This window comes from Trachurus trachurus, assembly GCF_905171665.1.
Source record: "Trachurus trachurus genome assembly, chromosome: 22".
Taxonomy (NCBI): domain Eukaryota; kingdom Metazoa; phylum Chordata; class Actinopteri; order Carangiformes; family Carangidae; genus Trachurus; species Trachurus trachurus.
The window spans coordinates 14853075-14880798 of NC_139907.1; the positions used below are offsets into that span (position 1 = coordinate 14853075).

At 40.5% G+C, this 27724-nt stretch overlaps 2 protein-coding genes across 5 annotated transcripts; one reads left to right on the forward strand and one right to left on the reverse strand.

The window, feature by feature from the left end:
- Positions 1-120: 120 nt before the first annotated feature.
- LOC311005627 (sorting nexin-14-like) lies at positions 121-16524 on the forward strand. 4 transcript variants are annotated; one of them, XM_083998102.1, is made up of 30 exons: positions 121-898; positions 1359-1479; positions 1697-1770; positions 2169-2247; positions 2352-2395; positions 2492-2579; positions 2666-2750; positions 2836-2992; positions 3146-3221; positions 3386-3430; positions 3522-3602; positions 3685-3799; positions 4519-4674; positions 4771-4895; positions 5529-5587; positions 6062-6088; positions 6941-7090; positions 7787-7919; positions 9106-9292; positions 9741-9824; positions 10044-10144; positions 11442-11553; positions 11776-11816; positions 12071-12190; positions 12953-13076; positions 13894-14058; positions 14326-14421; positions 14544-14635; positions 14781-14837; positions 15941-16524. In XM_083998102.1, exons 1-30 carry the CDS (start codon positions 762-764, stop codon positions 15977-15979), a joined length of 2970 nt encoding a protein of 989 aa, XP_083854228.1. In that variant the 5' UTR covers positions 121-761; the 3' UTR covers positions 15980-16524. The 4 variants fall into 4 exon arrangements, with proteins under 4 accessions (XP_083854228.1, XP_083854227.1, XP_083854229.1 ...); XM_083998101.1 differs by having other exon boundaries at positions 122-898; positions 15938-16520; XM_083998103.1 differs by lacking the exon at positions 6062-6088 and having other exon boundaries at positions 122-898; positions 15938-16521.
- A 240-nt stretch (positions 16525-16764) lies between these two features.
- On the reverse strand, positions 16765-22079 carry LOC311005988 (snake venom 5'-nucleotidase-like; the record flags this gene model as incomplete). Its single annotated transcript, XM_083998588.1, has 9 exons — positions 16765-17972; positions 18859-19059; positions 19279-19428; positions 19527-19635; positions 20009-20163; positions 20755-20952; positions 21072-21260; positions 21367-21589; positions 21738-22079. 9 exons carry the CDS (start codon positions 22077-22079, stop codon positions 17815-17817), a joined length of 1725 nt encoding a protein of 574 aa, XP_083854714.1. The 3' UTR covers positions 16765-17814.
- Positions 22080-27724: the final 5645 nt, after the last annotated feature.

Here is a 27724-nt window from a genome sequence, read left to right on the forward strand (position 1 = left end):
AGTCAGAAATATATACTGAAAATTTCGACATGGCGGATAAGGACCACTCCTTCCGGGACCACGTCTCCAAAATGTGGGACACCTCATGTGTTATTTGAGCATAAATGTCGCCGGTGCACTTGTTCGCCTACAAAACTAGCGGAGCCGCTGTTTTCCCCATCCTGGTGGAAACCGAAACGCAGCGGAGGTGACATCACGCTGCTCCGCCGCCGCTGACAGACTCGCAGGCGGCGGCCGGTGCCTCCGAGCGGACACCGTGACAGCTGGAGCACCGCAGCCATTAGACAAACAAACGCGCCTACCGGAGCTTAAGGACGGTCCGTGCACAGCTGATGCTGAGTAATTACCGCTAATCCTGCCTCGGTTTACAGCTGTGAGCTGCATCTTGATTTATCCTACACTGAACCTGATAAAAAAAACAAAAAACAAATACAGACAGGCTGCGTATTTCTGCAAATTCACGATGGTGTCGCTGCCGGACTACAGCAAAAAATGGTCCGTACTATCCATCGTACCCAAACAGTAAGTGGGTGCAGGAGTCGGTAAATAAATAAATATTAATAGGCTAATAATACAAAATTCCCTGCAACCTGCTCGTTATGTGAAGCGAAGCGGTCGCTCAAAAATGGTACGACTTAGTTGGAGGTGACGGTGCTGCGTATCGCTGCTTAGACGCCATCATTAGGCTATTTACATGTAGCTCCATGTCGTACCCCACGAATTCCAGTAATATGCAGTAGACTTCACACACAGAGGCGAAAATGGGATGCATCAGGACTTATGTGCAGAAAATGAGACGCAGGATAAAACTGGATCGGCTCAGAGAGCTGGGCCGACAGTACCCGGTCTTCTGCTTTCTGCTGCTGCTCCTACTGCTCTCCACTGTGCTATTAAACAGGTACGTACATCACAATATTGGGTAACACTTTATTTTAAGGGGTCCTTGTTCCTGTGTATCTACCTAATTAATTACAGTGTAATTACCTATGTAACCGTATGTAATAACATGTACTTACATTGTAAATACATAGTGTATTTTGGTCCTTGTTACACTTGTAATAAGAAATGCCAATGTGGCCTCTCTCTTTGCACAAGCATTTCTTATTACAATTGTAACAAGGACCTGTAAGTACACCAAAATACACTATGTATTTACAATGTAAGTACATGTTATTACATACGGTTACATAGGTAATTACACTGTAATTAATTAGGTAGATACACAGGAACAAGGACCCCTAAAATAAAGTGTTACCCAATATTGATAGTGCCTCATTTAGGCTATGATCCTGGTACTATGTCCTCCAATAGTGATATGATGTTGTTACTCAGCAGCAGTATGTCTTGTACTTTTACAGATATATTCACATTATGATGGTGTTCTGGTCCTTCTTGGCTGGAGTTGTCACCTTTTACTGCTCCCTGGGCCCTGAGTCTCTGCTGCCCAACATCTTCGTCTCCATCAAACCAAAGACCAAGGTGGGTCAGAGAGCACCACCTGTATTTGCTGCTTTTACATAGCACATCTAAAGTTTATAGTGAATTTTGAGTTTAAAAAATGGACTGCATTTATATTACCCATATTACAGATTATATTGATGCTGTGTCTCTTCACTCTGGAAAATGCATAAATTGTATGATTGCTCTTGATTAACGCCTTTTTGCAGCTATAGTTAACCTGTAAACTCTCTTGCAGTCATATCAACAGGAGCTGTTTCCACTGGGCCACAGCTGTGCTGTCTGTGGAAAAATCAAGTGCAAAAGACATAGGTGAGTGATATGTTTATGGCATTGTTCATTGGCAGCTGAGTATCTGACTGTATTGTGCTGAAATGTATTGTGACCTTATTATTGTCATCAAATTATTCTGAAAATATTTAAACATATGGAGGTTTATGCTTCATCCTATATAGTTTTCTTATGCTCATAAAGTCAGATAAATAAATTAATGTAAAGGCTAATCATAAGCTTAAGTTATTCAGCCATTTAACATTCCCTAAATCTTTTTCCATCTGGTTTGTTGACACATGTTCAGTGTGCTCAGTACCACACTGTTGTTCATTATGAAGTTATGGAAAATGTTACACTGCCCTCTAGTGGTCAGACAGGATACAGATGTTTTTCTTAGTGTAAAACTGAGATGTTATTGTTTTTTAATGTGTTGATAGACCGACTCTATTACTGGAAAACTATCAGCCCTGGCTCGACCTGAAAGTTCCCTCAAAAGTTGATGCCTCTCTTTCTGAGGTAACACATGCATCAACATATATACATATTTTATACATATGTAGTAGTACATTACTGGTAAATCATTCATTTATCAATTCATCCATTCCTGTTTTTTTCCGAAGATTTTGGAGCTTGTTTTGGAGAATTTTGTGTATCCTTGGTATAGGTAAGTCAGTTTCTGTATTTTTCTTCTGTATCATATAATTTGAAGCAGTAAAATGTATTATACATGGTGACTGAAGTGTCTATGTTTCTTTTCCAGAGACATTACGGATGATGAGGCGTTTGTTGACGAGCTGAGAGTGACTTTGCGCTTCTTTGCCGCTGTGTTAGTCCGCCGAACTCAGAAGGTGACAAACAAGAGCATACAAAGTTAAAACCTTGGGAATGTTGATCAACTGAATTATTTTTTTAATATATATTTTCCCCTCCTCAGGTGGATGTGGCTTCTCTCATCACACAAAAGCTTCTTAAAGTTTCCATGAAGCACATTGAAATAATAAGCAAAGCCAGGCAGAAAGGTAATGCTGACATTCACCATCACCACCCACTGACTTTGTGTTACTTGTGTTCACCATTAAAACTGTTTTTGTTCGCCTTTTGAAGTGAAGAACACTGAGTATCTCCAACAAGCTGCGCTGGAGGAATACGGCCCTGACCTTCATGTCGCCCTCCGCGGGCGCAGAGATGAGCTCCTCTACCTCAGAAAGCTCACTGAGATGCTCTTTCCTTACATCTTACCACCCAAGGCCACAGACTGCAGGTAACTCACAGCAGTGACAGTAAAGACTGATGTACTGCCCCCATATACTTGACCCCTGAAGAGAAAGTCCGGCAGTAACGACACCATACAAATGTAGACACGGATCATTCTTTACTCTTTCACTTTCTTGTTTCCTGCTGCCTCATCTCTCAGATCTCTTACTCTCCTAATAAGAGAAGTCTTGGCTGGTTCTGTCTTCCTTCCTTCAATGGACTACTTGGCTGATCCTGTGAGTGTAGATAACCAAGGGCTCAGTTTGATTTGTGTTTAGCAAATCAGTGTTTTTTATCAAGAGCATGCAAATGATAGACAAAGACGTGCTTTATTCAGAAAACCAAAAGTACTGCAGAATTTTTGTAAACATTCTCCGTTGTTTTTTTATTTAAATTTCAGGACACAGTGAATCATCTACTTTTGATATTCATCGACAACTCCCCTGTAAGTATATGTTGAACTTGTACATACATCTTTGTCATAATGTACTGGTGAATGAAATAAACATGTCATCTGTGCACTGCTCTGACTCAAGCCTGAAGAAGCCACAGAGCCCACTTCAACGCTGGTTCCGTTTCTGCAGAAGTACTCTGATCTCCGCAACAAAAAGGGCTCAGTAAGTGGACCTGTGTAGTGTATCACAACACAACGGAAATCGGAGGAACGTGCAGCTGTGATTTCTCTCCTTGTCTCACCAGGTGCTGAAGCTCGAGTTGAAGGAAATAAGAGAACAGCAGGATCTTCTTTTTCGTTTCATGAACTTCTTAAAGCAAGAGGGGGCTGTCCATGTCCTCCAGTTCTGCCTCGCAGTTGGTAAGTGTCTCCCAGTAGTGTAGGCATATACTTTCTACTTCTACCATCCCTAATTTAAAGCAGAAGTGAGTGATCCGGTCGTTTTCGCTAATGCTGCGTTCCATGCAGGCTTTTGAAATCATAAATTACAGCTTCAAGTCACAACTTACGACTTTGTAGCGTTCCAGGCAACCCACTCGTGTTTTTCCGACCTGTTTTACCGGTGAAAGTCACTATAACGGCCACTCGTAACTTCCGACCCGTGAAATCGTACCAGTACGTCTTTTTGTACAGTCTATGTACCAGATCGAACTGGTAGGACTTCACAGGTCGGAAAAAAACGAGTTTCCTTGAACGCACCATAACAGTCCTCGTCCCTACGTCGCCACATTCACGGCGTTCCTTGGCTGCACACACAGCCCTGCATGCCGTTCTCTCTCCTCATTGGATAAAAACTGTAGGATACGATAAATGTTTTCTCCTCGACTCAGAGCAGAGCAGAGTGACTGACAGACCCGTGTTTCGGTCCAAACACTCTATGTAAGTGATTGCTGTCGGAAGATATGACTATTTAAGACTTATATTAACACAAATATATCACTCACTTCTGCTTTAACTACTTGAAGTTTTTAGTGGTGAAAATATCATTGTTTAATTGATGTAATCCCTTAGTTTTACCCTTCTCAGACCGCGTTGTTACACAGTGAGTTTGATAAGTTTGAACTCTCTCCACTTTTCAGAGGAATTCAACGACAGGATACTGTGTCCGGAGTTGTCCGACTCAGAGAAGACGATGCTCCACGAGGAGGTGAAGAAGATCTATGAGACCTACTGTTTGGACGAGAGCGTGGACAAGATCCTCTTCGATCCGTTCATCGTGGAAGAAATACGCAACAGTATGTGACTCATATATTCTGTGTCTGTCTGATTCTCTCATGTACCTACTCTACAAATTTGGATTACTTCTTTTTCTTTGTTGTTTTGCTTCCTAGTTGCAGAGGGCCCGTATGAAGAGGTAGTCAAACTGCAGACCATGAGGTGTTTGTTTGAAGCCTATGAACATGTACTGTCCCTGCTGGAGAATGTGTTCACGCCCATGTTCTGTCACAGCGATGAGGTTTGCATCTTTTGCCCTAAATAACCACCCACATTTGTCTTTTACATCCTGATTTATTAACACAGTCCTATCAGAATATGGTTGTTTGAGCACAGACTGAATTTTTTAATATCTAGTTCAGTGTTTGAATCTCTTCAGCGTCAGATGCAACAAAGCCGTATCTGTCAAAATACTCAAAGTGGAGCTGATTAGGAATTCATTGACTCAGTTGCGTTATCCTCTTCCGATCTCTCAGCCACCAACCACTATCACCCGTGTCATCAATACCAGACGCGCAACCGGCCAATGAGCCGACACTGGCACTATGCCAAGCTGCCAAGCCGAATTTCACCCCTCAGAGGCTGTTACATTGAATACATGGGTGGAGCAGTGCTCGGCCATTGTCCACAGCAGGCAGGCCACTGCCTCTGCAATGAATAGTGTATCTGGAGAATAATATGATATTATTTGACTTTTTTGTTGCCACTTCTTGTGCCTGCTCCAAAATAAGCTGCCCAGTCATGACTGTTATTATTACGACATGTAGAGATCGCCGGACAGACAACACGTTCCTCATAACAGTAGTGTGTCAGAATTTTGCACAATACAGTGTTTGATTAGCCTGAAATTGACCAGTTTCCATGTCACCCGCAGTATTTTCGCCAGCTGCTGCGAGGGGCCGAGTCCCCCGCCAGGAACTCCAAGATGAGCAGGTAGGTTTCACGTCTCAACAGTTTTTGTTTTTGTGCGAAACTGAGGAAAAGTTTATGGACGATGTTTAGTGACGCACAGGTGGCTTTTGATACTTTAATAGTTGTATTCTTCTTCTATTTAACGTTTATTTTTTAAGGAAAGAAATCGATGACATACAACCAAAGTAAACTTTTTTTACTGATGATATGTGCATTTTTTTTTAGTGATCGCAACTTTCTATGTTCGAGGACAGTGAAGGAAGGATGTAGTATGTGGCAGCTGTAACACATTATGAGTTGTTGTCTCACTATAGTCAAAAAATAAGATGTAAATTAGCAATTAAAGTAAGATTTATTTGCTTTGCTCTGCAGATTAAAGAATATTAAATTAGACATAAACTGAGCTGAACCTAGGAATCCAATGTTTCTATCACGGGTGTGGTGTGTATGCGGCCCCGGGGCCCTGCCACTAACTCCTTGTGCATATTGTTCCAGAAATAGCCTGAGTTTGGATGACATTCGGTGAGTATAAGGCATCAGTGTGCTGATCAGAACAGTGGCTGGCTGGCTGCACGCGAAATACAATAAGACACTTCATTCTTGCCTGACTGGTCTACAGAGGAGGATGTGCTGCCTTTTTTTTTTTTTAACAAAGTCACCGTTCCCTGGGCCCTCTGAAATAAAGCTGTATCAGTTTTTTTTTTTATATTGCTAATCTAATTTCACCCCCTAAATGTGTTAGTTATCTGGTGCTTGTGCTGTAAATGTAAATGAGAGAAAGATTGAGAAAAGCGACCTTAATCAGCTAATCATGATAATTACAGCATGAGTCAGCATTAATCATGTGTTAATCAGGCCAATCAAGCCATGCTGCTGAACACATGCAGTATAAAATGTTACTTTTGGGAAGGTTTAGGCTTCAGTTTTTGTCATTTTCTTCGCAAACATCCAAATTTGCACATCAGGGGAACTCAGGGACAGTGGTTGACCGGTTGTATGTTTCTTTTTGTTCATGAAGGCATCTTGTTCTGAAGGCAGTTTTCAAAGCAGCATCAATCATGCCACTCAAAGGAGACAGAGGAAACAGTAGACAATACTATCTAACTATCACTGGCCCTCCATTTGTAAAAGTCGACTCAATAGGAGCCTGAACTCCCTCCATGTCTGCGATTCAGTAACCCCCCCCCCTCCTCCTCCCTCCGCTCTGCACCTCCGATCACCTATGACTCCATGTACTGCCACCACAGTGCTGTGTCTGTGACTGTATGTCCACTCTTTTTTGATTCTGTAACCACCACACTGCCTGCCCTGGTATGATCCATGGTCCTCTCCCTCCTCTCGCCCCGAGGGGACATGACCCCGTTCTGCTTATAGTTCCTGGGACTGGAGCCCCGAGTCCCCGTCCTCCTCACTGTTCACCGCCTCTGGCAGCTCTTCACCTGCATCCTTTAACTCCCTCCATGCCCAGTCCACGTTCACAACCTTCCCATACGGCTCACTATCCCACCGCCACTCATCACCAAAGTAAGTCAGGGTCCATCCGTGTGTCAAAACGGTCGCTCAGTGTGATGTCATTGTTGTCCACTCACCTCCCCGCCCTCCCTCTAACCCCCCCAGTCTCAGCCAGACGCCTGCATGGTGGGACTGCTGCATGGGATCCTGTTTTGATTTGTCATGTGTCCCTCCTCCGACTCTGTTGTTTTTTTTTGTTTTTGACAAAGCAGTGACTTTTCAGTGTTCAGCAGCTCCTTGTGTCACCACGGTGATTTCGATTTCACTCAGTCTGACAGGCACCTCCACAGAGCACCTGTGTTGTTTTGTGCCTTTTCTGGTTAACTCAGCATTTCCATTCAAATCTGTGATTTTCTTTCCAATTTTTCTTTGTTCATGAAATCACTGCTCACTGCCGTGTGCTGTGTTTTTTGCTTTTGGCGCCTACAGTGCTTTACCCATCGACCCCCCCCCCCCCCCCCCCCTCCCGACATTTCATTGTGACATGGCTGTGAAGTGATATATCGACTTTTGGTTTGGCTAAGTTCGCTTTGTTCCTCCCACATACAGTCATCGTCCAAATGCAGTTTTGCCGCTCCCTCCTCCCTCTTCTTCTCTCTTTCTACGATTCCTCCCCTGTCACCTCTCTCAAGCCGCATGTGCTTTGCTGAAGCCATGCACACCTCCTCCATTGTGCGTCCACTAATACCCGCTTCGTCTGGTCTGCAGGAACACGTCAAAGAGGGGCGAGTCCTTTGGGATCAGCCGCATTGGCAGTAAGATCAAAGGGGTGTTCAAGAGCACAACCATGGAGGGAGCCATGCTGCCATCCTACGGGCTGGTGGAGGGAGAGGATGACATGGTAAAGCTCATGTAGAAAACATCCAAACTCACTGATTTTTAGGTGATGTGAAGTTTGTTTTAATCCTCACAGGGTAGATTAGGATTTAAACAAATAGGTCATCATCAGATATGTGGGAAGTTCTCTGAGTCATCCTGCATGTAAATGTTAAAGCAACACTTTAAATCACAAAAAGTAATTAAAACCAACCAGCGCAGAATTATTTTTATTCTAAAACAGTCAAGCTCCTGCAAAAAGCAATATTTAAACTAAAGCTCTCTTTGTCACTGCTCCACTGCCACCACTTGGGGGCGTTGATGAGAAAAGAAAGCAGATCTACAGAGCTGACCATGTTTGTCACTCACCTCCACTGATTTTTCCATATTGAAAACATCACAGGTTGTAGCCTTTGGCTTCCAAAGACATTCACTTTCCAGAAAACTGTTGTAGTGAAGAACAGGTTGAACTTTAATTTTTATACCTTGTCCTTTTCTCTTAGCTCACCTGCACAGATTGAACGCTCAATTTACAAGGCTGTTGCAGGTTTGAGGAGCAGATATTTCCCAATGAAGACAAATGAGAAACTCAATATTAGATGTCATCTTTGTTTTGAAAGAGATTAAATGGATGGGTTTTGTTTTGTTATAACAATTTTGACCGAGTAACTCCTTTTTTTCTTCTACAGGACACATCCAAATGTTTGGGATTATTTTATTATTTTACAATATTATGCATGAGAAAATGAAGCATATTTATATATAGATAGATATAATGACTGGTCTAACAAGCACTATTAGCCGAATGTACATGCAAACATTTCTTAATTTGCTCGTCCTGTAGGCTACTTACAGTCAGGGGAAATCCTGTGTTTACATTTCAGTTTCCCCTTTTTGTGAGTCTCGGTCAACCTTCTTTACAGATTTCCCTTCTTATTGAGATTCCCTTCAGGTAGAAACAGCTGTACACACTTGAATTATAATACAGGTTGAAATGAACAGATCTTCAATTCAAAGGGCAAAAACAAGATGTTAATGAATTAAAAGGCAGCTCTTGCATGGCCGTACGTGTCTCCAATGGATATGTTTGTGGTTCTTCTTTTCTTTATGCTGTATTTATACTTTGCAGTAGCAGCTCTGACCGTGACCTTTCTATTCAGAGGAGGCTTGCTCTGCTTCACTCTAACCTCTCTCCCTTCCTTCTGTGCAAGGTGGAGGAGGCCATGATGGTGCTGGAGGACGATTCCCCCATGGAGGTAGCCTCTACACCCAGCACGCCTCGAAACCTCTCAGCCTGGAACATCACCATCCCTTACATCGATTTCTATGATGACGATGTGAAGAGGGAGAGGATTCCTGTGTTCTGTATTGATGTGGAGCGCAACGACAGGAAGGCAGGTGAGGCTGAAACTGAAAGGACTGGTCCCTCCGTCTCACCTAATGTCATCTGAGAGACGTGTTTATGCTTTGCCCAATCAGACTGCGTGTTCAGTATGATAGACTGTAGTTTTTTTTTATTTGCAAAAACATTCAATATTCTTTGTAATTATAAAATAAATCTATGATATGGTGATGAGTGAGACAATGGATTTTCAGGCACTTTGAAATTTACATTTGTCAAGATTTTAATGGAAGAAAAAAAAGTTTGACAGAGAGGAGAGTCTTACTGCTAATAAATGAGATATCATAAATTCACGCCATGATATTATGGTGCTATATGTCGGCACTTATTCACCTCTGAAATGTATAGAAATCATTACGAGATTAAAAAGAACATCCCAAAAAGTGATTCTGATTGAGATTATAAAAATGTATTGCTCTTCCTCTCTCTTTCTTTTACTTGCAGTGGGACACGAGACTGAGCACTGGTCTGTGTACAGAAGATATCTGGAGTTCTACGTGCTTGAATCAAAGCTCACTGAGTTTCATGGTAGGTTTTCTTCGTTTTCGTTTTGTTGCAACAGTTTCTATTAGGACGCACCCTGCATTGTTAATTTTCCACTCAGGGATTCCAGAGAATCTACAGACCACTTCGCCCCAGTCATCCTTAGTTTTAGGAATTATTAGGAATCAAATGACCCTGTTGCACAATGACTATTATGTATAGGCTCATACTGGTGTCCACACTTGTTATTTTCACGCTACACAGGCTCGTTTCCAGATGCCCAGTTGCCTTCAAAGAGAATCATCGGTCCCAAAAATTATGAATTCCTCACATCGAAACGGGAGGAGTTCGAGGAGTACCTGCAGGTAGGTGACATCTAAGACTTTGCTAATGAATTTCATAAAGATAGTATACTCCTAAAACAGCTATACTTAATTTATATTGATAGGTAAGGGTCCAAAACAGAGGTTTTCCAGTAGTTTCCTCGGGATTATCATATTGTAAAGACCCTTTAATAATGTAAAGTTCCTCACAGCGAACACTGGTCAGTTCAGAAGTCTGGCACGTCTTGACTTGTACATAAAGGTAGGACATGACGGTGAGAAAGGGAGTGTTACTGGACTCTAAAATCCACAAAAAAGAAACACGAATCTGAATATTTTGATGACAGTGACCTTTTCCCAGTATTTAGTGTCTGAAATAAAAATATGTTCCAGTCAATGCACCTGGCTTTACAGGCAGCTCTCAAATGACTAGACATTCATCAGTTTTTGACTGTTTCTTCTGGCGTCCTAACTCCACACCCGCCGCCAGAAAACGACTTTTTAGATGTGATCAGTATAAAACAATGAGGAACAAATGATGATGGGACCAGTTCTAGACCTGTTTAACCATGCTGCCATGAGGACAGCTGCAGAGAAAAATGGCGCGGTGAAGAGTTCACGTCCCTATCAGGGGGTTGTGATGCACTTCTGTTTTAGCAGTGTGTTCAAGGATACTCTTAAGATCTGAGACCTGAGTCCTGTCATACCATACCTGATGAGTCAAAAAACTGTCAAAAATTGTCACTGTGATAAATATAATATAAGTTGATTTTTAAAGTCTGATTAAATGAATGGATAAGCTCGGACTAAACTAAAAACATTTATGAATGATTTTTAGTGTATTATAAAGAATGCAGTGAGGGAGGAGTGTCATTGTTTCTCTGATGTGAACTGTGTGTGAGTATCTGAGTTTTATTGTTTATTGTATATCTTGTATGGTCTGATTTTACATGGCTGCTACCTTGGCCAAGTCACCTTTGTAAAAGAGATTTCCAATCTCAATGGGATTTCCTATGGTTAAATAAAGGAAAAATAAAATAATAATAAAATAAAAGATAATGCAACTCTGAAAGCTGGAAATGAATTATAAACGGATGATACTTTGTGGAAAATGGTCAGCAATGATGGTAACTCTTTTGATGCTTGAAAATTGTTAATGACAAAATGCAAAATGAGTAAAACAGACTTGGTTGAATCTGTTTACATGGCAACCTAGGAAATATGATGTATCTGCTTTGACTTTGCTTCTCATGTATGACATGTTCCACGTTCTTCTGGATGTTGTCCACTGTAGAACAACACAGATCACAACATGATGTGTTTCCATTGGTCTTCACAGAAACTTCTGCAGCATCCAGAGCTGAGCAACAGCCAGCTCCTGGCCGACTTCCTGTCTCCACACAGCATGGAGTCCCAGTTCCTGGACAAGATGTTGCCTGACGTGAACCTGGGTACAGTATGATGCAAATTCTGGCTGAATGGGATGTAGTGTAGAAAATGTGACCCAAATAAAACCCTCAGAGATGGATTGTGTTTGCACAGTAGAGCATGTCAAACACACTGTGGAAATGTTTGATCAGGCCGACCTTGGCTTTACCGTGAAAAGATATTTGTGTTTCAGACACAGAAAGTGACAGGATACTTCACTGAGATAAACTGTTGCTGTTTCACAGGGAAAATCATTAAGTCGGTTCCCAGCAAACTGATAAAAGAGGTAAGAAATGCATTCCCATTGTGTGTGTCTGTCTGTTGGGTGTAACACTATAGCACAATGTTTTCTCTTTTGCTCTGACTTTCTCATCTTTCAACAACAGAAATGTTTTCATCACATTAATGCAAATTGAGGCAGTCTTTTTTTTTGTATCTCTCTAATTTTCTTTAACATTTTCTACATGATGAATAAATAAAAAGAATAATAGAATAATAGCTTTTCAATAGTTTCTCTCTACTGTGCTTTTTTTTTGTCAGAAAGGGCAGCACTTGGAGCCTTTCATCCAGTCTTTCTTCAACTCCTGTGAATCTCCCAAACCCAAACCCAGCCGCCCTGAGCTCACCATCCTCAGCCCGACCTCGGAAAACGACAAGAAGGTTGGGAATCCAAGCTGAAGTATTTTCAAATGTTTCTCCCACACCACAAGGCTAGGCCTCGAGAATGTAATCGTCTGACCTCCCTGCATTACGCCCAAATTTAGCTTTGTAAATGTTTACTCTGACGGGCTGCCAGCGACCACTTTCTGATTAAAAACATGCAATCCAGTCGAGCTTCACAGTTGATTGTTTTCTAAGTTTTCTAAGCAAAGTCGATTGTTTTCTAAGTTTTCTAAGCAAAGTCCTGGTTTGAATCCTACCAACAGTTTCTGTTAGTTGTAATAATCATAATAGTGTTTGTAATTGTTTTTTACTAGTATAACTATTTTCAAATTAAAATAAAGATCAAGTTTAACGGAACCAAAAAGAAGTGAATTCAGGCCAATTCAAAGGCAACCTCATAGCCACCTGAAGCTTTATCCATCCATTAGTCTGTCACAGGACCCACACATTGAGATTAACAACACACACACACTCACATTCACAAATATGGGAAATTTAGAGCCGCCAATCATTCTCGTGCATGTTTTTGGACGGGTGAACCTGGAGAGAAACCCACACAGGCAAACCGAGATCAGGAAGTGTCTCACAAGTTACGACCAGTCCTAATGCAATCTGATCCATGGCTGTTAAGGTTTTCTGCCTTTTCACACATATTTAAACCCAAACTATGATCTTTTTTTTTTTTTTTTTTAAACCTTAGTTCTCAGAATAGATAATCCTCTTAGGTCTTGAAATCTGATGTGAATCCCTCTCTTGTAGCTCTTCAATGACGTCTTCAAAAACAACGCCAACCGATCAGAAATGACGGAGAAGAGACACAATCAGAATTACTTCATGGAAATGATCACTGTGGAAGGGGTGTATGACTACTTAATGTATGTGGGTAAGTGGAGTTTGTTAATTGCAATCTTCCACATGTATATTTGTGTTCAATTGAGAAGCACTTGATTTGGAAATCCCTTCCAAAGTTACGTATGTTTACTGAGGGACTCATCCCAAACACCAAACATGTCCAAATGTGCATTGTGTGTTATTACTGTGGGTAATAATAATAACAGTCTGTTGAGTTATTTTAAGACCCTGGAAAAAAACAATGGCTCACGAACAGAAAGACTGGATCAGTGTAATCTTCTTAATAGAATAAGTGACAAAGAGGTAGAAGACGTCTCTCTGCAACCAGGTATTGGGTTTAGGTTGGGTTTAGGCTTAGATTGAACTGGAAGATGGCTCTAAGAAGATTTTAGTCTGGTCTGTGTCTACGTCATCAATGCCTCAGGTCATGGTGCGTTTAGAAAGAATTCAGACCCTTTCCCTTTTTCACGTTTTAAAATCAAAATCAAATCAATTTGTGTTTCCCCCAACAGTCCATACTCATTATCTTAAAATGACAAAATGCAAACACAATTTTAGTATTCCTTTGCTTTGACACCTGTAATTTCTCCCAAATTCCCTTTGAGATGTTTCTACACCTTGTCTGGAGTCAGTTGATGGGGCATTATTATTGTTATTTTAAAGGTAACTAACTTGTGTATTATAAGTCTCACAGCTGACAATACACATCAGAGCAAAGACCAGGTGATAAGATAGAAGGAGAAACCTGCAGAGACAGAACTATGCTTTTTTTTTGGGTACAAAATTAGACATAAAATTAAATTTAAAAAACAAATGTTTCTCTTTCTAATTGTCTTCATGGTTGTCAGGTCGAGTCGTCTTCCGCATCCCTGACTGGCTGCACCACCTGCTCATGGGTGGAAGGATCCTGTTCAAGAACAGCCTGGAGGCCTACACAGACCACTATCTGCAGTACAAACTGAACCAGGTGGTCCAGGAGCATCGGCTCGTCTCACTCATCACCCTGCTGAGAGGTACACAACAGACATATCAGAGATATTCACATGAATGAGAGCAACATGTTATCACAATACTGCCATGTGTTGTTATTGTATTACTGACAGAAAGGGCTTAGAGCTGCTCTTGGGAGAGCGGCATGAAAACATGGATGCCAATTCTGGAGCCAGGGGGACGTTAACTTATCTTAGCATTAAGAGTTGTTACAGCACATGAGCAGATTTCTGTTTCTGTTTATATGAGGAAAGAATTTAAAATGTGATTTTGTAAACATGTTTGTCTAGACACAGTTTTCTGTGAGAGCAGTCTGCCTCGCTCAGTTCAGGATAAGCAGAAGAGGGCGAAGAAGACTTTCGAAGAGATGATGAGATACATTCCAGGTATTCACCAACCCTTTAAGGTCCAGATTTCTTAGAGGAGAAACATGCAGATGTGATAAAAAAGCAGCCAATTTCATGTGTTTGTTTCCTGGAAAACTCAAGAGATATTTATTTATCTTTAGACTTTCTGGTAAAATGTATCGGAGAAGAGGCCAAGTATGAGGGAGTACGCCTCCTCTTCGATGGCTTGCAACAGCCAGTTCTCAACAAACAGGTACACGCACACACACACGCAGACACACTGGCTTAGCACAACAAAATGATAAAAAATAATGTTCCAGTGAATCCTGTTATGTTTTTATTTGAAGAGAACTGGCCTTAATACTTAATCGATCTTGTGACTCTTTTTGTCTCCTCAGTTGACGTATGTGCTGCTGGACATTGCCATTCAAGAACTGTTTCCTGAGCTAAACACGGTAACTCACTGCTACCTTGGTTTCTAAAGAAATAGTCTGAATTTCCATCCATCCATTATCTTGACTGGCAAGGGGCAAGCCTTGCAATAGATGGACAGACTATAGTGTTAATTAATCTGTATCATAATTTAGATGTTGTCTATTAATGATGTCTGACAAATAAGAGTTGACTAGAAATAAATGTGGAGGCACTGTATCATAGAGCCTTGACCTCCTCACACTACAACAAAGGAGAGAGACATGCTGCCAGCAGAACAATAACAAATGAATATTTATTGACTTGAATAATAGAAAATAGATGGAGGGTGTGGAAATAAGCATCAACAGTGTTTTGAGTAGTATGTGGTGTGGCTGTGTTTGAATGAAACAATGGCAAATTATGTGAATAAGCGTGCTGAATAATAACAATGTCAAAGTCGTTATGGTTACACTTAAGTGATTGGAAGTCTTGACTAATTTATTTAATCGCTGCAGCTAATCACTCCTATTATGTCCCTGAAAACATGTCTGTTATTATCCTAGGAAGTATTTCATGTTTTAATGTCGCAATTTGACATAGCAGTGGTTTTGGTAGCAGTAGAAACATACAGGTAGTTATGTTTGGTTGAACAATCAAAGCCAAACTACTCTTGGCGGCAGTGATATCACCATAAAAACTGTGCTAAGTGCAGTATGTTTGACAGAGTAGTTAGAGTTTTCTTCCCCCCTCAGGCATGTTTCTTCTGGTGACTTAATATCTAAAAGGAAGAAATGAAAGCTTGCCTCAAAGTTTGTATTTGCAGAGGTGAGATCATGTTACAACTTGAAGTGTGCAGTAAAGAAAGAGTAGATGATGCAGTCAGTGAAGGGCAATCATTAAGACACATCCAAGTTGTATGCACAATGTTTGCATATGGTTTTATTTAATCATTTAATAATAGCATAACATTTACACGCATCATCATATAATTACATCTCAAAATCAAATGTGTATAGTTACACATGCATGTTATATTATTATATATTATCTCAAATTATAGGTTCTAAATTATTATAATTGGAAAAACTACTATCAGCTTGTTTAACACCTTTGTGCTTATTCCATGTTTGTGTTTTCTCAGCAGGTACAGAAGGAGACCTCTGTGATGGCACCATGGATGTAAAAAGAGCAGTTCAGTAGACATGATCAAACATGTTTGTTATGCATTTACTCACCCTACACTACTGCAAAGACTTCTGTTGGTCAGGTTCCCTAATCCTACTGTAACATGTAGATCATGCAGATGTACAGGATGTGGAAACACAAGGCCTCAGCTGCTGTATACATTTACTTTGTAAAATAAACTATGTAAATAAACGAAAGATCAGCGTTCTCTGTGTAATTACTCCTTAATATAAAGGCAAACAGTATAAAAGTTTACAGCTGTCGGATGAAACTGGAAATAAATCGCTTAACACAGATATTCTCACTTTATCTATCTGCTGCTAACCCTAACCTTACATACATACATACATAACAACTCTTGCGTTCTGTGATCAGAAAAACTCTTGCCCACTTATAGGCTCCCAAACTATATGCCCCATGTACCCTGAGGTGACTGACTCTTCTCACTAAATCTAGTGCATTTTTCAGTGACGTGTGGAGGATGAGGAAACTCAACTCTGTGATAAATGTAATCCAAAACCATGGTGGGGAGCAGAACATCATGTACACAAGAACTACACATGGTGGAAATGTGATACTTTCATTTCATTTCATAACCTTTATTTATATTTATTTACTTATATCACATCTCTCATGGAGGTGATGGTGGAACATGCAATCCAAGTGCTTAACTGGAGGTTTTAAAAAAAAGGATCATAAGCTTTAGAGGGAAGGGACTATTATTCACTGTAAACAGAAAAATATGAAATGTATTTAAAATATTTGACAATATTGTGACTGGCCATCATGTAAAGATTTATATTGCAAGGGCAATGATTAGTAACTTTGTTAATTATTTTGCAAATTAATTTTACTTCTACTAAAAATGAAATAACAATAGGATGTATGATTCCTGAGGTTGCCAATTTGACTTTGTTTGAATAATTCTTACAGGACAATAAATATACATTAAAACTAATTATTAGTTCGTGTGAAATAATAACTGACTGCATGTCGATTGTTTTAGATAATTACTGTATCACACAGTCTCAAAATTCATGACTTCCTCTGATGATAATGATGACATTTGTATTTCCACATGTAAAAAAAAAACACCCCTCGCCCATCAACAACTAAAAAACAACGACGACAAAAAATAAAACAAAACACTGACTTTACCACAACAATTACATTTAAATGGACTATAAATATGGCTTTGGAGTAAACAATGACAGCATATCTGTTGCAGCAATACAGATGTCTCTATGATTTGACATACATACACAAATAGCTGTGGTAATATAATTCTTCAAAAATGTTAGGTGCTGTGCTCTTTCTCTGAATAAGTGATGACCAATCCCGAGGCAGTATTATTAGCTATACAGCTTTCCCTTTGTTCATTATCTCACTATGGAGATGGACAGTGCCTTGCAGTCCTTGCACTTGCTCATTTTTGGCTTGGGTTTTAGACAGTGGTACTCAGGTCAGTTCAGTTCAAGAAAATGGCATTCACACTTGCTGCTAAAATTACATGCATGAAAAATGTTTGTTAATGCCCAATACAGTACATCTTTGCTTTTTTCAAATTTAATCTGTTCATCATGCTAGTGCAAGACCATAGTTTACAGTACTGACCCTTCTCCATTCAATCAGTCGTTTAAATCATTTGTAGGAAAAAAGCAAGTTCCTGCCTGGATATTGAATCTACCCTGAGGCTTAACCTGTATTTGTGTTGTCTTTTTACCCTTGATGGCAGTGAATGAGATAGAAAGGCAGTTAAAGTCCTGGAGGAGTTTCCAAGTAGCTAAACTTGCCCTTCAGTTTATCACAGCTTCCCAAAGTGTGCAAAGCCAATTAGAGGGTCAGGGACAGACATAAACTCAGCAGCAACAATCCAAGGCACTGGGTCGTAAAGACGGCTGAGTTCCTGAATTTGATCCGTCCTTCCACTGCAGGGTACACACGCTTCACCTCTGAGATGTATTTGGAGAAAACGGTAATATCCATATCACCTGCAGGAGATGGGGGAAAATGCTTAATTTGGCTGCACTTTTATGGTAGTCACCAAATAAAAAATCAAATTTAATCCTGTACAAAACCTGTTCTCAATGTTTATAGTCCTATAAACTTTGTGAGGCTTAGATTACATCTGCTCAGTGTAAGTATAACAGTATAAGGAGCTCTTGAAATGAGTGAGCAGGGCCTGCTTTATTGTTATATTACCTTGTGTCTGTTACTGTATGTTAGTTGTGTCTAGTTTGAGGTTGAGGCTGATGGGTACGTTGCTGGTTCTGTTGGTATTTTTTCACATAAAGTATTAGACCAACTGAAATGCTGGTGTGATGATAATGGATAAAAAAGTTAGGAGATGACTTTATGTAAAAAATAATCCTGACCAGATATTTAATGTGTTAATCCATCTAGTAGTTGTTGAGATATATCGGTCTTGAGCGGTGAACCAGTCGCCTGACAGCTGGACCGTGGTTGAAATCAATACAGCCATGCTTGAAATGGAAAATTGTACGTAGCACCTTTCAAGTTCTTTCTTGTGTAACAGCCATAACTTTTGGCTCTTCCCGTTTCCTCTATGTGTCTTGATCTGTGTGTTTCCATTGTTTCTAATGTTTCCGGATGTTTGAACGACTGACTAAATAAATGAAATCGATGGAAAGTGCTGCTCAGCCTTTCAATGTTTTTTCATTAAAACAACATTAAAAGGACCTAATTGGCCTTCAGTCCAACAGGAAGGAAAAGTGTTGGCCAGGGATTTTAAAGAAATTAGACCTAGAGAGAGCTGTTTTAACAATCTGGGAACTCTTAGGACCCTCTATAATGAAAAATAGTGAAAAATTCAAATCTGTATGTGACATTGATGCTTATATACTGTTGTCTCCTCACCTGTGTTATGCTTCAGCAACTCATCTTTGATCATGGAAAAGCTGTCTCCACCACCCACTATGTATGAAGGCATGACCACAGTGTAGATCTCCTCTGGGTCTAACGGTTCATACTTGGGCACACGGCACTTGGTGCATAGCATTGACAAGGACACTACACGCTGGTTCACTGGCCTGGAGATGTCATACTCTACATGAATGCCTGGAAACAGCAGAAAGAAAACAGAGGTCATTAGGTCAGTTCAGTTCAAGTTTATTTATATAGCACGTTTAAAAACAACCATTGTTGACCAAAGTGCTGTACAAGTCATATCAGACACATTATATCAAACACATTCAGACTCTGTTTCCTGTCCATCTCACTACCTGACTTGTCCATCTGAAAAAAGTTAGAGTCAAAACTCCATGCCTGAAGACAGACCTGAGACTTGAAGAAATTCTCCAGACTTGCGTCCGTATCTGTGAATCGAGTGTTCAAACGCCTTTTTCACCGTGGATCCCTTTAACTGAACCAAGTCGAAGGTTGCTCCAAATGGTAAAACAGTGAGAATATCCTCCATAGTTATGGACCCTGAAAGTACAGAGAGAAATATAGCGTATTGATCTGTTCTTTGAAAACTACAACCAGTGCAAAGTGGCCTTTGTAAAACGTTGTTCAAGTAAAGTTACCGTTTTTGTAGCGTTCATCTATAGCTGTCCGTATGGCGCCACTATTCAGCATACATAGGCCCACGTGATTCCATTGCTCCTCAGTTGAATCCTTCACATTGTGATAAATCTGGCAGCATAAAAAAGTAAAAATGGCACAACAGTAAAGCAGTTTTTCTTGGACAGAGTTGCACTCATGAAATTGACCTTTTGACTATGTGAACTGCCTAAAACAGTCTCCTAAGTGGTATTCATGTCAATTTTCTCAATATCTGTGAAGCCCTTTCAGTTCCACAAATTCCCACTTAGTGCTACACTCTGAACATGCACAGACAGGATGGGAGGTGTATAACCAGGGCCCCATGCTGCAGAAAATGTATTCAAGTGTGACAAAAGAAAAATGTTTTTCTTTTGACTCAGTGGCTAATGAACTGAGCGACCAGAGTGAGCAGCTAAGACTTTGTGAAAATACAATAAATGAATAAGTGAAGTGAAATTATTACCATGGCATCACAGATCAGGTTTCCTAGGTTACACTCCCGAAATCGGCACTCTTCAAATGTCCCATTGAGGTAGACTAAGGTCTGTCCGACGTACTGTGCGGAGTACTTAGCCAAGTCTTTCTTCCACTTCTCAACATCAGCAAGGACATCTGGGTCTGAGGGAGTTACATAAAAAGGGGAAACATGGGAAACACAGCACCACTTTTTTTAATAGTTTGATTGAACCCTAGAGAAAAGGGAAATGCATCAAGTCAGCCACATTCATTGGCTGTTGTTATGAATGAATAAAATAGACATTACATGAAACTCCAAAATGTTGTTTTAACATGATTTGTTTCTCCAGCTATGAAAATATCATATAAAATGACTATTCATAATTATTCCAAGATGTACACAATTATTTATGTTCTCATTCCTTAAAGACTGAAAAACGTGGTTATCGACACCACTCAAAATTATTTCAGTTACAAAAATATTTCAGTAAATGAAATGCTTCCACTTTTCACCGGCTGAAAACCGAAAACAGGCCATGTCTAATTGCTGAAGCACCAACTGTTATTTAAGTGTGCATTGTTTGTCTCTACATGTCAGCCCTGCGATAGACTGGTGAGTGGTGACCTTTCAGGGTGTAACACGCACTCAACCTATGTCAGCTGATTGTCTCCAGCTTTCTCACAGCCCCTGTGACCCTGCACTGATAAACAGTGTGAACAATGGATGGATGGATGACTGTTACTGCAGTCTACCTTGAGGTATGCTGCTGTTCATTAGGATTGGGTTTCCAGTGGCTTTTACCACATTCCCAGCCTTATCAAAAGTAACTTTGAGGTATCCAAGATATTTCCCAAAGGCATAGGCTTGGACCACTGGCACGTCTCTCCCATCCTTAGACCTCACCATAAAGGGGTATCGACCTACTGGGACCTCTGTGGATGGGGGGGTTCCTGCAGATGAAGACATTCGGTCAAATGCATTAAGTACAAATAAAAAAAGAAATAGTTGCAAATTTACATGACATTTGGTTTGGGCTGAAATAGATCTTAGTGGAGAACAAAATAAGTACCAGTATAGAGGAATGTGTTGGTGTGTCCTCCAATAACAACATCAACTCCTCTCACTCGCAGGGCAATTTCTTGATCTACTTCAAATCCGGAGTGGCCCAGGGCGATGATTTTATTATAGCCCAGGGTTTGAAGCTTATCCACCTGAACTTGAAGTGACTCCACCTCATCCTCAAACTTCAGGTGTTGGCCTAATACACAGAGGAGAGAAGGGATGGAAGTAAAAGTTAGTCCGTCTCCATCGATGTAACGTATCTTGAACAACCAAAGCTTTAACTTGCAACAATATGCTTTTACCTGGCATGGACAGGAAGGGGGTTTCTGCGGTGGTGTAGCCAACCACAGCCACTTTCTCTGAGCCAACACTGATGACTGCGTAGGGCTTGTAGTAACCACTGAGCTTTGCGGCCAGAGTCTGGTCAGGTTTTATGTTGGCACTTACCACAGAGCAATTTACTTTCTGGAGGAAGGGCTCTATCAAACCATCCACTCCATTATCAAACTCATGGTTTCCAAATGCCTGTAGGATGTCAAATTGATTCATTTGATTAAATAGTGATTTCATTTAGTTAATTACCAACTCTTCAATGTAGTACTACTCTAAGGAAAAGAAAATCAACCATATTCAGTTGCGCATAAAAATACACAAGTAAATGAATATTATTTACCATGACATCATAACCAAGTTTGTTCATGAAGTGCGCTGCCTCGGCCCCTTTGTAGTAGTTGAACCAAACAGTTCCCTGAAACTGGTCTCCAGCATCAAGAAACAACACGTTGTCCTCCTTTTTCCGGATCTCGGACACTTTAGTGAACCGCCTGGCGACTCCAGCGAAGCAGGGGCGCCCGGATCCACATTTCCCCGAGTCCTCGCTGGTCTCCTCGATCCGCGCATGGTTGTCGTTGGTGTGCAGCAGAGTCAACTCGAAAGTTCGCACTGTGCCCAAACACAAGAGCAGAAGGAGGCAGAGCGAGGTGCAGTGAGCGCGCCGAGACGTCCAGGCTCTCATGGTGCAGCTGTGCGTAAAGACGCACCAGTCACCAAGAATGTGAAGCACACTGAAAAAAGGCGTGGGCTTCGGGTCTGAAGTGGGATGTGTTCAAGCACTTAGGAACATACTGGGGTCGTAAGATGTTTTGACATGAACATTTGAAAAATAGTAGGTATGAGTACCTTTTAGCAGCCTTTGTAATAAAACAACAAAAGGAGTAACATTTGGTAACACTTTACAATAAGGTTCCCTTAATTAACGTTAGTTAGTACATTATTAAGCATTAATATATAAACTAATGTGTTGATTAATGCTGAGTAGGCTAATGCATACATAATGATAACAAATTACATTATTCAACTTTTATTATTATTAACTAACTTTAAGTAGTAAACATTAATTAACTGCTTACTAATAGGCTACATTAAGTGTTTCCTAATCATAAGTAATACATAATAATGATTGTTAATATATCTGTAAACAGATAATTAATGCTTAATAATGTACTAACTAACATTAATTAAGGGACCCTTATTGTAAAGTGATACCAACATTTTTGCTGAAATGTGGCTTTTCATAAATTCTGTTATGAGTTTAACATGTAGGCTAATATTATTTCACCATTTTGGCAGAATTCCTCCCTATAATTTTACAATAGCTTAAATTATTCCAGTGTAAAGGAAATCAGTGAAACTAAGAGACTAGTAGGCTACTTAATGATCAAATAAATGTAATTCAAGAGAACAATACCATTGACTGAGAAAATATGACACCCGAGAGGTTTGATTCATTAGGAGAAATATTTACTTAGCCAATCTAAATGTAATTTATTTTCTTTTCCTGGAAGGAAACAAGAACAATGAAGAGGTTGTCTGCACATACACACGATATCTATAGGTCACTTTTTTATAGCTTCTTTTCAGTAGCCTTAACGCAGAGTTTCCTGTTTTCCCAAATCACAGCTCTACCATTTGTGTTGAGTGAGAAGTTGCACTGATTAATCTCTTCTGGTGAATTCAGTGTCCTTCACCCCAGCAGCACCACTAAATGGACAGAAAAGGACTACAACACCTAATTAATCAAAGGTTAATCAAGGAGGAACACTGCCTCCCAAATGTTTTCCCTATAGTGAGTTTAAAAGCCTTTTAAAGATGTAACAGTGTAGGTCACTGATGCAGTAATGGTGGATAAATCCTCATCAGTGCCACCAATGTGAACTCAACAATGTCACTGAAAACTTATCAGCAGAAACTTTTTTAAATCCGATCTTTGTAAGGTACTCTACATAAATAGAAAGCCAACAATGTTATTAAATTATTATTTCACTGGTAAAACGGGTCATATTTTATTTGTGTTTTTTGCGTTTTCATTTTCTGTGCTGTGCCACTGAAGAGTATGCAAAAAGAAATACAGCCATAGACTGTCATTATGTTAGTCATAAACTAATAGCAAATGTTTTTGTTTTTGTGTTCCATGGTTCAATTTTTAAAAGCCATATTTTGCACTAAAAGACATTAAATTAGTGTGTTTTTAATTGTGTCATGTTAATGTGCCCTGTTCCCTTGTAAAAGGTTCAGTGGCAGAATTAGTGCCACCAACTTAATCAACCACCTTAAAGTGCTTTCTGAGGAACATAAGTCATTTTGGGTTACATCACACCACATCATCTTAACTTGTAATCACAATGTTCAGCATGAGTTCCAGGATCATCCTTTGATCCTAATATTACCATTCTCTCCACAAGCCCAGTAAAATCCTTAATGACCCCTCATGTTTCCTCCAGGCCACTGGCCACTCTCTGGTTGAGTTCTGTGCTGCCTCAGCAGCAGAGCAAATAGCAGAACATCACCGAGGCCATTTGTTTTCTGAACTCTGCCCCCTCCCCTTGGGGAATCTTCCCATTCCCACTTCACGCAACTATGTGCATGTGTAGGAACATGTGTGTCTGTGTATATGTTTGTGCCTTGCTTGCATACACAACTGCCTTGCTGGTGACAAATAATGTACTTTGAATTTATCTACGTATGTGTCCATTTTTTCTACCCTATTTTGCTGGCACGTTTATAGACCCTTTGGTATGTTACTGCCACCAAGTGTCGATAAAAGGGACATGTTGGAAATGAGGAATGTCTATCGGGTCGCCTTTCTTATCGCCCTTGTTTAGGCACTTAAACCTACATTTATCTTTGTGCATAAATACAAACAGTACATGGCCAAATTATTTAACCAGTGCCCCTAGTGGTCAAAAGTGAATCTACAGGATATATTTTACAGTCAAAATACAGGAAGAAGAAACATGTTCAGTGCCAGCTCCCATCTTCAAAGAACTTGGATTTTGTGTTGATTATGGTGACCCCTGTGGACAAAAGCGGTAGTGTTTTCCCGGAACGAAGACTGCATTTCCCATGAGTTCTAGCACAAATTGTCGTAAAAACGCTTATCTAGCTTGCACGCACGTCTCCGGTCTGAGTGCTGTAAATCGTTTCGTCCAGTGGACCAACCGCCCTGACCACTTCCTCCCGCAGGTATAGAGTTAGGCCTACATTATTAAGAAATAGCTTATCTTCCCACGGATGGCCTCATTTGCTGTTGTAGGTTATACAGAGACATCACAGAAACAAGAGACTTTTGCAGTTCAAAGTTCTTTGTGGTTGCTTTAAAAAGATAGAAACACCACTGTCATTTTTGCTCTGATAAAAGTGCATAAACTTTATAACCATGAAAATATCTTCAAAGTTTGCCCTGTTGTGCCATCACAGGACCAGTGTACACCATTCTTTTTGAAATGAATGAAAGAGGAACTATGCAAATCTGGTTGCTTTTCCACTGTTTTGCTAACCTCTTGGCCATGTGCATTTGTTTTTAATGAAGCTGGCGAGAAATCAATTGATAGAGCGGTACATAAAATTATATATCATATACAATGTTATGACATGTATATTTGTGTAGTTTAATCTGTCATAAACAAGAGATTACATCTAGGGGCACGTTTTGTTGCGATGCCGCAGAGACGAGAGCTGGAACACAGGGGCGGTGGCACTGATCTTGCAAAGTTTTTATTCCAGCCAAGAGACGCTAAGGGGAAGGCAGAGAGCCTCCAGTCTCCCTTGTAAATTACATGTCACTTATCAAATCATCACAATTACTCCAAAGCTGCTTAATTAAGGTAAAAATGTAGCATAGTTAAGCTAAAAATCCTGCATAGTTCCTCTTTAAAGGGATATTTCAACATTTTGGCAAATTGTTTTTGAAATCACTCCACCCAGCAGCTGTGTCTGAAATGTAGTTTAGGTTATGCATTTGCCTCAAAAACAACTCTGTCTCGTAAGTTACCATTATTATTTCACAGCGTGGTGAATGGTGCAGGTCACAACTTGTCCATGAAAGCATATTGGAGTTGTTGGATTAAGGGAAACGTGGAAATACCGTGCAGCTCACATCTCTGCCCCGCCAATCTAAAAACAGCTTGCACCGACAATTAAAGGTAATAAACCTACTCTTAAGACTATAGGGATTATGGCAATTGGTGAATTTGCCAAAAATGTTGAAATATCCCTTTAAGTGGAGAGCGAGAAAGAGAGAGAGAGGGTTTGACATGCAGCAGAGGACCTAAGTAGGATTCAAACCCAGTTATGATTAAGCCTAAATGGTACTGGCTCTCAACCGGGTGAGGAGCTGGAGATGACACAGTTCAACAGATGTCATTGTACTCTGTGAAGCTGTATCACAATCATTCTTCAGTGGTATTGGGTTTCTTTTGAATCCCCCTGCCTTCTGCCTTCTGCTGTCCACTGCCCCTCTGAGGGCTAAAACCACTTTACTGCACAGACCCTCACTGTGATAACAAGATCTTTTATGTCTGGTAAACTTTCAGCAAACGCAGCTCTGCCAGTGAGGTGTGAAGTGTTTACCCAATAAATCATCTGTTAGGCTGCCCCCTTGCACCCTACGTTACTCCTGAAATGAAGTTAGAAGCAACGAGTGGTGCACTCCACCCTACGACAGTCTCGCATTTCTAACCTTTACATCACATACATGATCAGATCATTTTTTTCTCCAGCATTATCTCCAGCCTTGGTTTTTTTAGACATTAGCTGATGAGGTGATGAATTTCAGTGATGCATCATCGACTCTGTGTCTGTTCTGCTCGATAACTTCTCCTCTTCGCACTCAACGAGCCGTCACCCACACCACCACTGATGTGTGCTATTAGCACTCGTCTGCCCCCTGAGGATTAGGGTGGTCGCCTCCTCCCACTATCGCCTTGTCTCTTTCACAGACCTCACATATATAGTATGTGAGCAAATATACAAACACACACACACACAGAGCGAGACAGCTTAGATGTCCGGGAGGCAGTAAATCAATTCATCTCACACACTCTCATAATCAAGTCTTATTCTTCTCCTCATATTTCCAAACACCGTGTCAACTACATTGTTTGCAATCTATACCGCTGGGTAATCTTCCTTTAATTGTTAAAATGAGGCCATCTGTGAAACTGTAGTTGCATGCTTTGAATGTTTAGAGAGAGAATAATTTGCATTATGCAACACAACATCAGTGTCTGATACAGTGTTGTCACTGTAGCATCGTGCGTGAACCACTTGCAGCTACTGAAAGGGCTGAGAAACCCATGACTGCCTACAGACAGACAGTTTCCCATCTGACCTTTCATCTCCCTAAATGGATTCAGCCACTTCCTCCACAGTCAAAATGAGGTTGACCAGAGCCATGCCGCACTCTTATCAATCAGCAAACATCGTCACCACTTAGCTCATTTCCTGTCACATGTTTCGCCCTAGGGAGTAAATAAAATTTCAGCCAATAATGCTTACATTTAGTGTTCACCTCTTCTCCTGTTCGTCCTTATACAGTGACCTTTTTCAAACAAGTGGCTCATGCCACATTCACAGCGACGGAGCGCTGACCCTCTGAAAAGTAGCACAATCCCTTCTATGGCGGTTCCAGATCCTTCATGTGTTCATCGGATTTGGAAAGTTTGAACCCAAAAATCCTCCAGTTGTAAATAGAAGTTAAAATCTCTCCCAATACAGTTTTAGCATGGGGACCTCCGAGAGTCGATTGGCGGAACAGAAGGCACCATATGTCATCCAACCAGGCTGGGAGCACACTGAAGCGGTACATCTGTCCTATATACTGTTTCTTTCATTGTACTTCAACATAGCCTTCAGATAATATACAGTGGTAGAGAAGTCAGTCTGTGGTGAGATATAGTACATACTATTAAAAAATTAAAGGTAAAAGTCGTACATCAGAGTTTTAGTCAAGTAAAATTACATAAATTAAGTCAGACAACTCCAGATTGAGATTAAATTTTTTTATTTAGCACAAACATTTACATAACAGAAGCAGAGCATAATTATTTTAGCATGACTGAGGCAAGTTTGGTTTGAAAAATGATCTGCTTGACAGACATTACAAGGAATGAATAGCCAACCACATGCAGGGGACCATAGAAACTGAGCCCACAGGTGGATGCTGGGGAGGTGGTGGGATTGAGAAACCTCATGGGCAGCAGGAGGAGCAGCAGCAATGAGCATCAGCAACAGTGGCAGCAGCAGAGCAGCCAGGAATGATCAGGTAAACAGGGGGTTTAAATATCCCGCCCTAATTAGATGAGGAGAGCATGTGACTGATCA

What these genes read in the sequence shown, in the direction of transcription:
- LOC311005627 (XM_083998101.1), top strand. Translation starts at nt 762, where the DNA reads ATGGGATGCATCAGGACTTATGTGCAGAAAATGAGACGCAGGATAAAA. An exon ending in CCAGTTCTGCCTCGCAGTTG is followed by an intron (nt 3,800 to 4,518) that starts GTAAGTGTCTCC and finishes TCCACTTTTCAG; the next exon opens with AGGAATTCAACGACAGGATA. An exon ending in CGTGGAAGAAATACGCAACA is followed by an intron (nt 4,675 to 4,770) that starts GTATGTGACTCA and finishes TTTGCTTCCTAG; the next exon opens with TTGCAGAGGGCCCGTATGAA.